At 47.8% G+C, this 15,351-nt stretch overlaps 1 protein-coding gene across 2 annotated transcripts in view; it reads right to left on the minus strand.

Annotated features, from left to right (window-relative positions):
• The window catches only part of HLF (HLF transcription factor, PAR bZIP family member), a 51,692-nt gene extending 38,496 nt beyond the window's left edge, over positions 1 to 13,196 (minus strand). The window contains exons 1-2 of one of the 2 annotated variants that reach the window (XM_080826052.1): positions 12,962 to 13,196; positions 10,446 to 10,781 (exon numbers count right to left, since the gene is read on the minus strand). In XM_080826052.1, coding sequence (XP_080682178.1) covers positions 10,446 to 10,781; positions 12,962 to 13,076 — 451 coding nt within the window. In that variant the 5' untranslated portion in view covers positions 13,077 to 13,196. Of the gene's footprint in view, positions 1 to 10,445; positions 10,782 to 12,678; positions 12,693 to 12,961 lie in introns of those variants that run through there. The other variant, XM_080826053.1, reaches the window with a different exon arrangement.
• Positions 13,197 to 15,351: the final 2,155 nt, after the last annotated feature.

Here is a 15,351-nt window from a genome sequence, read left to right on the forward strand (position 1 = left end):
GACACCGACGTGCCCCCCTCCCCCCCCCCCGGCCTTGGGAAAGTATATTAATATAAAGAAATCGACTGTAATGAAATAAATTCTATGAAATTCTTTACAAAGTCAGTTTTATAAATTTATCCTCGGAAAGTCTATTAAGGCTTTTTACTTCTCTCTACGCTTTCTAGATCATCACTCTTTCCTCTCTGAATCTTTCAGTGGCCTTTGGCCTCTTAAAAGCAATACTATTTTGACTGGATCTGAGATCCCCATCCTATTTTTAAACTTTTCTCTTGTAAAAGCCTCCATAATCTCCTTAGCTATACTAATACTAACTAATGAAGCCCACAGCATAATGAGTGGATTCTAAGGTGGACGGGAGTCTTCTGTTTAATCCTCAGGGCAGATGGAGTTGGACCTTGTCACTCTCGTTAGAAGTACTCTTCATATCTTAGGCTACTGAGATCTCCATCTGGGTAATCTGATTACTGCATATCTACGTGATCTTGTTCTTCTGGTTTCTCGCAGGGATTCCCATTGGTCAGGACCGGGTGGCATCCTTCCCCAAGCAAACCTTCCCTCTCCCCATTCAGTTCAGTTCAAGAGGCATTTATCGTGCATGAATGAACAGCCTCGCTTCTTAACTCTTTCCATTAAGTGTAGAAGCACTTACAGAGCAGCAACGAGACTCTCTTTCTCTGCTCTGCTGTCCGGGCCTGGATTCCATCGCAAAGACAGCGAATCAGACTGTTAAACCCAGAGCTAATTAGGAAAAGAAAGCATTGCTCTTCCCCACTCGAGGAGTTTTCTGCCAGAGCACTTATTTTTGCTGATCCATTTATGCAATCCCACTTTCTAAGAGAACATTTTGTCACAGATGATTTAGTGTTGTAGCTCCCCGGAGCATCTTTCTGTAGCAGGCACTCATTGTTTTTAGGAATCTACGGTCTCCCCGGCAAGATTTGAGAGGGAAAGAGATTTCATTAGCTACAAGCCATCTCTCATTATAAGACCTCAAATTCCACAGCATTCTTCCAAAAATCATTAATGAAAAAAAAATCCCAGATTAAACTTCTAAAAACAAAAGTTTCAGGAACCTCAGGTGACAGTGGAACTGTGTAATTTTTCAGGACAGAAAGCGAGACTGGAGTTTCCCATCATGAGCGCAATGGGTAGGGAGTCAAGACAGTAAAGACATTTGTTAAAGTTAGAAGAGAAAGAAAAGAAACATTTTAGGAATTTCCACCTTCAGTCCCAGAGTATGTATCCACCAGTAGCCAATTCCACAGAAATAAGTACTGTACGGTTTTCCCCCAACAGACCCTCAATTCTGCCAACACTCCTGTAATTGTCTACTGCACATGGCCGGAGGTGAAACTGCACACAGTGACTGTTATTTTTTATTTAAGTTAACTGGTTTGGGTTCGGGCAACTCCTCCAGCTTTCTGTAATCTTGGCTTCATACCAGAGTACACTTCAGTGGTATTTGGGCAAGTCACCTGATGCACGTGCCATTCGGCGACCCCATCCCGCACCACCCCCCCAGGCCCTGTCCCCACAACACACACAAAACCCCTTTCCTCCAGCAGCATTCCCAAAGCAACATACCCACCCCATAGCCACCATATCCAAGAATGATGGGCAATTAATTCCGGTTTCAGGGAAGAAGGAAGCCACAAATACAAGGTCAGGACTCAAGAATACGAAACTATAATGATTCCTTTGTCTCTCGGGAGTAAAATTAATCAGCTGGCCAGAAACCTGGCTAAGTATTTTTAGCTGGATATTACTGCTGCAGGTAATCCTTATAATCAACTACTATTTGTATCATTGAGGCATTAATGTCTTCTTTTTCTCACATACATATATACACACAGAACAAAACCGCACTTGGAAGTCAGTTCCGTACACTTGTTTGCAAACCTAGTAAGCTTATAAAATAGAGGCATTTAAAAGTGATGAATGTTAATGGGCTGGGTTTATTAAAATCTATTTCTCTACTCCTATGAGACCAGGCCTGCTTTTGGACTTTTAAATTCTGAACCATTCAAATCCCTCCAACTATTTTCTTGCCAGAGAGTGTTTCCCCCAATCACTAAAATCATAAAGCCCAAAATGATGGGCTTTACAAGTGAAACCTAAACCCTGTGTTTTTGAATTACTTTCTCTAGATCATTAGAACATTGTGTTTGCAAAAGCTGTTTGATGTTCAAGGGAGAGTATTTATTTTCAAAATAATAATAATAAGGAAGTCCCAGTTTGCCAGAGGAAACTATTGTGAAGTATCTAAAAATGTTTCAGATCCAACCTTGAACCCGAGTGGAACCGGCCACATGCCACTTCCCTCCTCGCAAACCTTCAGTGGCTCCCCACTGCCTACTGGATAAAGTTCAAGCTGCACAGCCAGGCATTCCCGAAGCTGCCAGCCTGCTTGGCACCTGCCTCTCCAGACTCCTCTCCCTGACTCCTTCATACGCATTTCCTGCACCAGCCAAACTGGATCTACACCTTGTTCCCTCACCACCCCGTGGGCGTTCCCACCTCTTCAACTCTGCCTCGCCTGCCTCCCACTCACCATTCTGGCTCTCCACCTCTCATTCCCAGACCCAGCGCCGGGTCCAGCGCTTCCAAGAAGACTTGCCTCCGGCACTCTTACCCCAGGCAGTGGCTGCTTCCTGTGAGATCTGTTGTGGTTTCCTATTGCCTGCACTGCTCCCTTATTTATTTTTAAGCGTTTTACTCACTTACTTGATCACTCTTCCACTGCCTCTTTTCAGTAGATTTATTGGAGGCCTCTCTGTCCCCATCTTTTGGCACCAAGGACATGCTACTCTGTCCTGTCACTCACCCTTTTACCTAAAAGTTTATCTTCCCTACTAAATTGCCATTTCTTTGAGACCAGAAGCCAAGCTATACCCTTGTCTGTCTTCCCCGGGGCACACCACAAAGTGAAAGCTGATGCTATTTCTGGGGACAAGCCAGGCTGCTCCTAAATCTTCCTCCGTGGCTCCTTAACCTTCACATCAACAAGAGAAAAGTTAACAGAACAGACTCATGCGTGGTAAAGGCTGGCCCCCTGTGGGCCAGGGGCCATGCTGGACCCTTTGCTCATAATAGCTCTACAAAGCTCACAGAAACCCAACAAAGATGTTAGCCGGAAGATGAGAAAAGGAAGGTACAGGAAGAGTAAGGATTTATCCATTATAGGACCCTTTGGGGGAAAGAGGAATTATTATTCTGGAATGTTTATGCAAAGTCTTGCTTGTAAACGGGCGGGGGGTGAACTAGACTTCTCTCCCCCTCCAGCACCGTGATAGGCCTTATAGCTTCTTTACTCCTGAGGTCCTTCCATTGCCTTCAAGTCAACTTACGAACGCCTATTATTAAAAATTCAATGGTAACATTGACTGATTGATTTGCTAGCAAATATGTCAAGGAGAAACCTTCTAATTGGGAACCTCTTTGAACTGCATTTTGTCTGTTTTGATTTTTAATCTCTCGAGCAAGGAGGAACGATCACAGGTTGCAGTGAGCTACCCCACATTACCTAAAACTCAGAGGCTGAGAGGGGCAAGCAAGACTGGGCAGAGGAGCAGAGGAGAAATTCAAATTCCTTGACCAGAGGCCTTAATGTGCTAGGAGAGACAGCATCTGCAGACTCACCAGGAGACCAATGCTAGGCCCTCCCAGGAGAAAGATGAGATGGCAGTGAGGACGCCACTCACAGGCAGTTAGGGACGGTTGCTGAGCGCTTCCTGCGTGCCAGGCACGGTGCCAAGCACTCGCTCTGCACCGGCTCACAGGACCTTCCCCAACCCCACCAGGTAGACCCAGTGATTATTTCCAAAGTTCCAGATGGGAAAAAAGAAGCAGATCATTTAAATGACCTGCCCCACATCCTAAGCAAGCACAAGTCAGGGTTCACACCCAGGTGGGTTGGTTGGTTGGATTGTAAGCTCTGAGCCATTGCTCTAGGGCCCCTGCAGAACTGCCTCAGACACAGCGCCACTCAGATGGGTGCTGTGAATGGGAGGAGCACCCCCTCTCCCCCCCCCCGTACCCTGCAAGCATCAAGGTCTTCAGGAAATTGAGGTTCATTCGAAAACAATGGTTTAGGGGCTTTCGGGTCAACACATTTGGTGGAGGAATATTAGATATACGCTAAGTGAAAGGTATTCTCAGCCATTTCCATTACAGAATCAAAGGCGACCCTATCCCTCCCTGTGACTTCCCCTGCTACTTCCCTCTTCCTTCCATTTTTACTGCTGAGACATAAAAAATGACTCCGGGGGAAGAGTGATCAGTTGCAGGAGAGTTTCCAGAGAAGCCTAATGAACCCTTGCCGTCTTCTCATCCTTTGGCTTTCTACATTGGGATGTTATCAAAGCTTTTCACGTCCCTCCTTGCCCACCCCTTCCTTTCTCCTCCACCTAGTTCTGTCTTCATCTTGCTATTTTTCTAGTCTGCTAGGCACAGTGCTCAACTGGAGAGACTCTGCCAAGACCCTTGGCAGGAGCCGGCCTCGAGGAATCCTGCCCGCTGCAGCGGTGCAGAGAAGACAGGGCCTCTGGGCAGACAGGCACGGCAGAGTGGGCCGAGTCTGGGGTCTGGCTACGGTGCCGGGCAGAGCAGGTTTCCCTGGTGTATGAACTGCCCTACAGGGCTCGGCTTTCTCACGCCAGGGTCAGGATTACAATTTCTTGCTGGCGCTTGCTGTAGCTCGCCTGGGAAGAGAAGCAAGAGCTGGGGTGGGGGACGGGAGCGAGCCAGCACGCCACCCCGTGCTGGGCAAGCTTGACAGGGCACAGCCACGTGCCTGAAGCACACGGTCATGCAGGCAGGCGGCCAGGGTTGCAGGGCTTGCACGAGACCCAGGGGTGGGGAAGGGGTTGGGCACCAAGCGAGTGGCTCTTTCCACATTGGCAGAATAGGCGCTGCTAACCCAGCAGCAAAGCTGCTGGGTTAACACCAGGAAGTCACTTGTCCTAACCCAGAATGAAGGAGCAAAGTCAAACAGGCTACACAGAAGAAGGATTGGGCATGCTGGAGGGGAAAAAAAAAAAAAAAAAAAAAGCATGTCCTATTTTTGCAGAGAGAAGGGGACTGGATGAAACAAATCCCTAAATGGAAAACGGGGGTTGGGAATACAGTCTAGTTCCTTCCCTGCTCCCATATCACTGACATCAGAACAGCAGCTCCAGGCCCTGAGTATTCCTGTGCCCCACACCATGCCCGACGGTCAGGTGCTACCCCATTTAACCCCGCAAAACCCCCATGGAAAGGGGACTGTTTATCATCTCCACACTCCTGAGACATAACCCAAAGCTTAAAGATGTATGGACATCAACCCAAAGTTGCCGGAAGCCAATGTGGGTCCAGGATGGGAACCCAGGCCCCCAGGACCAGAGCTTAGGGTCTTCACCACCACCCTGCCTTCCACACCCACCTGAAAACCCCTCTTGCCAGAAGTCGAGGAACTCCTGTCCTGGGAATGTCACAACAGGTCAAAGTGAAGAGACAATGACAAGACTGTCCTTTACAGGGTGTGGTGGGGAAGATACACTCTAACAAGGAACAGAACAGCTGCCTGCCTCCAGAAGAAAGCTGACTCTCTCCCCTTCACGATGTCCTTGATCCCAATGAATGCAAAACACTTCCAAGATACTTGAGGTGCGCTGCACAGCAACTATCCATCACAAAGCTCCCAACCTGCAGACATCTCAGTGTGCTGGAGGGGAAAATACAGAACTGCACGCCCTGAAGGGGAGGGAGAAACTGAAGCTTCAACTCCTGATGTTGAGAAAAGCAAAAGAATCCTGTCGCCTGGGCAGGACCTCCCACAAGCCCAGACCCACGAGCAGACAACTCCCCTCCGTCCTTGTTCAGACGCCGCGGCCAGCATGCTCCTTCCACGCCAAAACCAGATCATGAAGGAAGGTCAGCAGAAACAGAACACACATGCCATCTTGCAAAGGTACAATGGGTTCTCCCACACCTCCCCACCCTTCGTCGGCCGCCCACTTATGCCCTCCTCTTCCCACACACCACCACATGGAAGGGTTTTCACTTCACTCCGTAACCAGCCTTCATCATGACCCGCTCTCTGTGCTCTCAACTAGAAAGACAGCCTTCTTAATTCTCAGCTGAATATGGGTCTAACAGGGGTAGGACACCCCCAAGCTATTCAAAGAAAAACCACCAGAGGAAACGATTTCAAATCTGGCTTTACAAGCATGTGATTTAAAAATAACTCTGCCTTTGTCTGCTACAGATGACTTTCCCTAAAGGGACTGCTGTCCTTAAAGCAATCGCTCAATTCTCTGGGCAAACAGATTCTTATTTTTCCCGTACCCAGCGCTACCTCCAGGAGAGCACTCCCGGGTACCATCTCTGATAGCATCTGAAAGGCAAACTGAACTTCACAGCGGTCAGGATGACTCCTTCCATCTCTGCTGACCTGAGACCATCCGGAATGTGGTACCCTGGATGCCCAGAGAAGATGGTGCAGGTGGCTACAGCAGCCAGCAACCACCATTCTTCCTTCATCAAGACGTCAGCCCAGACAGCTGAGCCATCGCCCCACCTCTGGTGGCTGATGGGAGGGATCCCTGGGTTATTTCTTCAAGGAAAACTGCATTTCTTTAGATATTTGATTTATTCTTTGATCAGACAGCTAGAAGGAGGAATAAGGATGAGGGGCACAAAACAGGAAAGGGGGCTGGGGGGCCATGATGGTAAGCGTTAAGAGAATTCGTAAGAGCGCTCACCTTGTCGTTCCAAGACACACTTGGGGTAGACCTAGAAATGCATTAGTTGTCAGTTTATGGCTTAATTTCCTTTCAACCAGACAGGTGGCACTAAGACACCAGGCTACTGAGCATAACTCAAAAACCGCATGCTGAGCAAATACAGAAAACAAATGTTTAATAAAATTACTTTGCAATTATCTCCCGATTCGCTGGACGTCATAGTTTCATCAACTAGCAGCGTCTAACCATGCTCATATTAATGATCTTTCTTCTTGGCAACCTAATGTTGCCTGACCTTCTCAAAAGTTTTGCCAGAAAGCATTACAGGAGGCAAAAAGCATCCATGTGCGTGTGACGGGATACTGAGTTATGCCCAGATTTTGCTGTCCAAATTGAAAGTCTCTATCAGTAGTTACCAGCAGGGGTGATTTTGCCCCCTGGGGGACAGCTGGCAGTGACTGGAGACATTTTTACTTGTCAAGGGGCAGGGGCAGGGCAGGGGGGTAGTGACTGGCATCCAAGGGCTTGGGGCCAGGGACGCTGCTGCACATCCTACAGGGCTCAGGACAGTGGCCCACAGCAAAGACTTATGCGAAACCTTAACAGTGCCAAGGTTGAGAAATCTTGATCTAGACTGAAATGATCCAGTTCCCAGAATGCTCGAGGCTACACACGTGCTCTTCCCTTCTGGGGACTTCTTTTCCTCAAAATTAACTTGGTATTTCTGTTCTGGTCACGACTGTGATTACATGAATGATTAAGAACTTTCTTCCTTTTCGGTTTTGTTTGGGACATATCATCCATCCATCGTGTCCACATCCCTTAGACATTTATTTTGCATCATAAGCTTTAAAATGACCAACACAGTATGAGTTGTTATGGAAGAGTGTCACTGTCTCTGTACTTGGCATTTGAAGAAGACCTTCAGGTTCTTCCCCCTTCTTGTGAGGAGTATTGAGTAGTACTGAGTTTTCAATGTGAAGATTATTTTGAAGTATGTTTCCATTTCCAAAAAAAGACATTTAAATGAAGAGCTTATTTCTAGATTCCAGTGCCCTCTTTAATCCTAGTACCTTTCCCCTGTAACCTAACAAATTGATTTCTGCTGAAACTCAGGAGTTCTTTGTCACAGTTTGCAAATCTGACTGGGGCACCCCAAGTGTTTTTCTGTTTTTTATTTTATTTTATTCTTAGGCAGATTTTATCTATTTTTTGCCTCCCAAATATCATATTTAATATTGCTATATTTTTGTATTTTTAAAGTTCAATTAAATAATATATAATGTATTATCAGTTTCAGAGGCAGAGGTTGGTGATTCATAGTCTTATAGACTACCCAGTGCCCATTACACCAGTGCCCTCCTTAATGTCCATCACCCAGTTATTCCATCCCCCCCCACCTTCCTCCCCTCCAGCAGTCCTCAGTTCTGATGGTTTGTCTCCCTCTCTGATTTCATCTTGTTTTATTTTCCCCTCTCTTTCCCTATAAGCCTCTGTGCTGTTTCTTAAATTCCACACATGAGTGAGATCATATGATAATTCTCTTTCTCTGACTGACTTATCTCACTTAGCATGATACCCTCTAGTTTCATCTCTGTCATTACAAATGGCAAGATCTCATTTTCTGGATGGCGGAATAGTATTCAATTGTATATACATACCACATCATCTTTACCCCTTCACCTGTCCATCAACATCTGAGCTCATTCCAGAGTTTGGCTATTGTAGACATTGCAGCTACAGCAATGTGGGGGGGGCACCCCAAGTTTTTGAGAGTCATTGATCAGCACTGATTCTAAAAGCCCTGACAAATGGCTTCTAAGAAGCCTCCAAATCTCAAACCCTAATTCTTGATTCTCAGTAGGAACCAAGATGTGGGGACTCAATATTTACCTGCCTTTGGGGAAAAAATACATATTTCCAACCTGGCAAACATCTTGTATTTGCCAGAGGATGGAGAAATTAAGTGTTAGAACTGGTACGCACCAATCCAGTAACTATTGGCCAAAATCTCTTGATATTTCTTTCCAGAAGGGGGGAGGGTTATATACTGTTCCTAAGTATTTTAAGAAGATATTTCAGAAGACAGGATTGAAATCAATGACAAAAGTTGACACAGGTACAACAATGACTACTGCTCTCATTAACAGAACATCTACTGCTAGTCATTGGACCCTTTATATACATTACATGTAACTTTCACATTAACCCAATCTTTTAAAAATTATACCTTTCTATACAAAGGTAAACTGAGGATCTCAGAGGTTACATCACTTCCTAAAGCTACAAAGTGGTTAAGTCTCACTCTGCAGAGCAGAGTGACTGAGATACGAGGCACCTTCTCATTGGGGCTCCAGCCCCTTCTCCCTGGTTTCAATGTTTATTCAGCTGATTATCTGTTCCTGGGAAGAAACAAAACCATGGCACTGTGCACTGCAAGGAATAAGGGCTTGGGGTCACACCAAGGAGTGTATTTCCCAGCTTCTGCAGCCTTCTGGGCTGGGAAGAGGTTAAGACTTAATTCCATTCCAACCAGCGGCCTTGAGTTATCACTCAAAGTAGGTTTTGGAGAAGGGGGCTGGCACAGAAAGAAAGACCTGAACTCCAGTACTAATATTTCAAGGCAGGGGTGTTCGTTTCCTCCTTTGAATCATTTCCTTCCATTTTAGTCTTGCTCTGCATGTCACAGAAATTCTACATAAGGCAAGGACACGGAGTTCAGGAATGATCTCCAGCACAAGTCCTCCATTGTCCTGCTTTCTGTGTCCCCTGCAGCAAAGGACCTCAGCTCAGTGACCTTTCTGGCAATTTCTCTGGCTCAATCTTTGTTCCTGGTTACCTGTGCACGTGAAATGGGCTTTCTTTCTGTTCATTTTGCACCACAGAGTGTTAACAGCATGAAGCCAGGGCCAACCCACCTCAGCCTGTGTTTCTGTCTGAGCACTGAGCAGTGGGTTTTGAAGTCCTGGACAATTCGGGTGATGTTTTATGTAGTATTTCAACACTGCTTACAGCCGACCTTGCAGGCTTCCAGACATGGATTAAGTGTAATGAACAGATAAAAATGGAAAAAAAGATACTGGAAGAACAATTTTGTTTATAGGAATAATGGGGTTCCGGCCCTGAAGAAGGCTAAACCAAGCTTAACAGTGAGAGGCGCTTTTACATTCAATTTCTCAATCAAGGAGAATGCAAGAGGAAAAGGTTAAAAAGGTGATCGGCCCCACACCCCTAACTCATATATTTTTTTTCCCTTCAGGTGAGAGAAAAATGAATGTAGGTGAACCACACACAGCCTTGGAGAGAGTCTACCCACATCGTTCAGCAAGATCCCGTATCTATGTAAAGGCCAAAGGGCAGGAGAGAAGGGTGCCTACAGTATCTAAACCATTCACTGGAGGCTGGTGTTTCTTAAATGCTGTTCTCAGATCAGCTGCATCAGTATTCCCTAGGGTTCAAAATGCATATTCCTGGGCCGTTACCCCAGCCCTGAAAAATCTGAATTTCTGGAGGTAGGTCCATAGAATCCGCATTTAGCTGACTCTCCCGGACATATGGATGCTCACTGATGTGGGACGATCAGGGCTGTGAGTGAAATACAACCTTCCTCTTCCAGGCCAGCCCGCTTCCCTGTGAGGTATTTGTGCCCCCCCCCCCGCCCTGTCCCTCCCTTTCACCCTCTTCCCCATCTGAAGGGAGAATCATTTTAGAATTTACCTGGTCTGATGGGGCTCTGCATGCAGTTCGGGGATGGGATGCCAGGGTGAATGGGTGCAGATGCCCGACTGCTGAGGTCCATGACGGAGGGGGCTGCGGAGGAAGCCGGCTGCAGCCCGGGAGGGTGAGGGCTGTGGTCGTGCTGGGACGGGCTGGGGGGAATGCCATTTTCCGACAAAAACTCCTCCAGGTCCATGTATTCCAACTGGAAAGTATCTCCGTCATAGGGAAGGGTTTTGTCCCATAAGGTGGGTCCCAAGAACGCCGACTGGGGGACCGTCGGGCTATTACTCTCATCATCCAGCTTCTTTTCCTTATCTTTATCTTTACTAAATGCTGCAGAAAAGGGGGAAATTTGGACTTTAAAAAAGAAAAAAAAAGTGTCGCTTTTTTAATCACCCCTCCTGGCCTCTGCTACAAAACACCACGTTCAAAATGTTCTCACAAACACCAGGATTCTTCTCTGGCTGCTGGCTTTTGTGGATCTAGAGTTAAAAGTTCAGACAGGACATGGATCTCTGCCTGTTTTTCAACATCTTCCTATTTACTTTGGAAAGAAAGTTCTAGTCCTTGGGACAGGGTTACAGGCTGATCTAGGATATAAACAAGGGAATGCAGTTTTCAAGTACATGATTTGAGGAGACAAATAATTTAGATCTACAGTGAGAAAGTAACACCTGCAGTTACATACAAATGCTGTGATTTTTTTAAGAAAACAGCCAATAACCAGGCATGATTTCTCTTCCAGGAAATTCATTACAGTAACAATATGAGGTCATTCAGACTTAGCCAGTGAGCTGAGGATTCTAATTTTGGTAAAGTAGGGACTCTCTACCCTCCTTTGAAAGCATGCATTGAGCACCTACTATATACCTGATACTTTCCACATACTGCCTCCAGAAATTTCATAATAAACCTGCAAAGAGCTATTATCCCCATTTGTAAGGAAGACACAGAGGCTCTAAGACCTGAAGGAACTGACCAATGCCTCATGCTGACAGAGGAGAAAACTGAGAATTTCCTGAGCCCACATATGTTTGTTTAGAAAGCCGCTGGGGCACCTTGTATTTTACAAAAGGAGGGGTTTTTTTGTTTTGTTTTGTTTTGCTTTGTTTTTTTGTATTTTTCCCCTCTTCCTCCCCGAAGCTTAAGTATGATCCAATTCACAAAAATTACACATGTATGCAATCTATCAAAAGCACAGCTATTGGAAAGGTGATTACATACCACTAACGGAGGTATGCAGCTATGTCCTACCTGGAAGAACCTCTCACCCCAGGTTGTCTTTCAACCCAGCTCTGGATTTTGCCCATTCTAGTACTCAGGCGCGGGTGGAATCTGGGATTAGGGAATCTGGCTTCTGAGTTTCTTCCTCAGAGAAACACAGCCTCCGCTGCCATCCATTCTAATCCTCTAGTCTCATCTCCTGAGAATTTGACTTAAAACACCCACAGATGCAAAAGACTGCAGGCAGCACCTTCCTCCCAAGTGCTACTCCTTAAAGGAGAGTTAAAAGGGAAGCTATACTTTACAGAAGGCGAACCAAACCCCTTCAACTCTTGCAAAGCAACAAGTTGTCCCCCTGCTAGAAGAGAAGATGCGAGTACTCCCAAGCTATTTGTAGCCAAATGATCTTTCAAGACTTTTTACACTCAAAGCCGCACGGTCCGCATTGGCTACGGTGACATCGAAGGCATGAAACGGCATCAGCCCAATTGACAAATCCCTGGCGGCACCAGCTCGGTTGGGCGCCTTCTCGCCCCGACCCCTCCTCTCCCGCTCCAGCCAAGGTTGCCTGGGGGAGGTTTGGGACTTACCAAGATAGGGTTCAAGCCAGAGGAGGCTCCAGCGCGGTTACACGTGAGCCTACTCCGCTCTCCCCTCCCACCAGGAAAAGTGCACGGGGAAAGTGTCAGAGCTGGAGGCGTGCACAGCTTCCCGCCCGGAGACCACTCCCCCCCGCCAGCCCCAGCCCCCACCCCGCTTTTTGAATTACCCCTGGCAGGGAGAGCACGAGGCTCCGCTCACACCTCGCGAGCTCCGGACGCCAACTAACACACAAACAGTAGCACGAACCCAATACACAGGCTACGGTGCGGGACCACCCCCCCCCCGCCCCCCGCCACAACAGAACCAGGCCCTCTGGCTTCTCCTCCCCAGCCCGCGAAGCTCTGCCCTCGCGCAGGCGGTTTCACTCTGCGTGCGGAGAAGCCTCAATCTAGGGAGCACTGACCTGTCAAGTTATGACTCCCACCTGCGCCGGAGGACCGGGACCCAAAGAGTCTGGGTCGGTCCCAGCACTATTTTAAACGTTGCTCAGTGAGGGGATTCCCCCCCCCTTTTGGAGGAGGGGGGGGTGATGGGTGAGCGCTTCAAATTTCAACAAAGCAGGGATAGGGTGCCAGGGGACAGGGAGGGAGGGGATGGATGCTCCAGCAGGGTTGCCCGGCCAAGGAAAGGGACCCCAGGAGCGTCGTTCCTTCCCAGAGCGGGGCAGCCAGGAAGGCAGCGCTCACCGTCTTCGTGATGAAGGGGGAGCTTCAGCGGGTTCTCCAACAAGGACCTGAGCACGCCGTAGGGAGGCGGAATAAAGGTGGGATTCAGGGGGAGCGGTCGGGACATTTTCTCCATCGCGATGCACTCAAATTTTTTTCTTAAAAAAAAAAAAAAAAGCCCAACCGCCCCCCAAAATGTTGCTGAGCTTTTTCCTCCGTCCTTTGCCGAAAGTACTCGCTTTCAAGGCGGTGGAGACAAGAAAAAAAAATTACTTATATCTTTATAAATATATCTGCATAAGAAAATAAAAACAAAAAACTTTCGGGTTCCCAGTGCAGATGGTCCCCGGAGAGCGCGCCAAGCGCCCGCGGGCTCCTCGGCGACGTGCAGGATGCTCTCACCTGCCTCGAACCCCTCGTCCTGCAAAATGTTCAAAATTGCGAAAAAGAAAGAAAAAATATGCAGATGGCTGCAGAAGGGCGGAAGGCACCGCGCGGCCCGGCCCCCACGCGCCAGCACCCGAGGCTGGGCGCCGTCCCACCCCACCCCCCTCCCCGCGCCGGCGGCCGCTGCTCCCCCGCGCTCCGCGGCCCCGCAGCGCCGGGCTCAGCGCATCCGGCCGCCCATGTGCCGCGGCCCTGACAAGAGTGACGTCAGGGCCCGCACCGCGCGCCGATAGGCGTGCAGGGGCGGAGCCACCCGCGGCACCGCCCGCCTGCCCCACCCGCTCCGCCCGCCCCGCAGCCACGTGTTTAGCGTCGTCGCGCGCGCGGATTTTCCAAGATCTTGCAGAGCTAGCCCAAGGTGAAGTTACAGGTGCCAGATTCCCTGGATCACCGATTTGGGCTGAGAGCTCAACTTTTTCAGAGTAGGAAGAGGAATGAGGATTTTTTTTTTCCAAGAAGTTTTCAACATGGAAATAATCTGGGGAGTAAAAAAAACAAAAACAAAAACAAATACCCAGATGCTCAGGCAGCATCCCAGATCAATTAAATCAGACCTCTGGGCTGACATCCAGACATCATTAGTTTCTGAAGTTCCCCAGGGTGGTTCCAATGAGAGCAAGTTTGAGAATGACTGGTTTAGATCGAATGGAAGGTAAGTATCTCTCCTGGCCACAGGCAAGCTTAACACCCTCTCTCTTGCCCCGTTCCCAAAACCACTGAAAAATAACGACTTGCTTAGAAGTTCTAATGAGATACAAAGATAGAGTGAAGAGAGAGTAACAGAGGGAGCGTTGTCATCGGTTTCTCACGCTGTCAGGAGGGCATTCAGAGGGGTACACATTTGCCCGAGAGTGAATAAAGGCAGAGGAGACACACACACACACACACACACACACACACACACACACACACACGCTAAATGGGGTTTCAGAAATATTTGCTGTAGGAGAGTACAGATGACTGTGCCCTGGTCAGGTTACAAGGTTTGCACAGTAATTAAAATAATTCTTTAAAGTATTCCTTAAGAAGGGTCTCGGGCTTCACTGCCATTGCAGTGGCTTCAGCATCTGGCCCTGAGGGTTCCAGCACAAGGCAACTGCAGTCGCTGGAGCCCCGAGGCTGTGGTATGCGAAGCCTTCTCCCCACTGTGGGGGTAGACACTGACCTTAGGCCTGGAGATCTCCAAGCGGGCAGGCAGGGTCTTCCCACTCTCCCCACAACTCCATGCTAAGATCACGGAAGCATGATCTGGGGAAGGGTCTGCAAGAAGGTATAGGCACAAATTTAAAAAAATGTTCTTTCTGTGAGACACCGGGCTATCTCTGAGGTGGGATATGGTGGAGTCTCGATGGAGTCTCGATGAATTTTCCTGAAATTCACCCCAGGAGAGAAGTGTAAGAGAAAAGGCACCTGAAAGCCAGAAGACCAGGAGCCAGGAGCCAGGAAAGCCAGGAGACCACACATGGGCACCAGGCACGGTGACTTCTAGCAAATGCCTTCTCCTCTGAGCTGGGCTGTGATCAAGTGACCTCTGCAGTTCTCTTCACTCTAAAATGATAATGAAAAAGTAACATTCTGAGATAGTGTGATGATGTTTCAAATTTTAGCCAAAGTCTGAAAACATAAGACTCTTAGCTAATGCCACCTACATTTGTTGAGTCCCAACTGTATGCCAAGGACTGTGCTGGGACTGGGGAGACAAAGATGTATAAGACATAAATCTAATGGAATAGGTTATGGCCTGACATATGCAAACATTATAATATAATCTTAATAGAGCAAAAATGTGTAGACGAACATGACATGGGTACTTATATGAGGAGAGGGATTCCAGAGAAGGTGTCTGAGCTGGGCACAGAGCTAAAGGTCTTTCATGAATTTCCCAAGTCCCGCAATTCTATTATACTGTTTTTCACAGAAGAAAGTACTCTTCCACCATCCTTTCAGAGAGGAAGAGGCTATTT

The sequence above is a fragment of the Martes martes genome, assembly GCF_963455335.1.
Source record: "Martes martes genome assembly, chromosome: 16".
Taxonomy (NCBI): Eukaryota; Metazoa; Chordata; class Mammalia; order Carnivora; family Mustelidae; genus Martes; species Martes martes.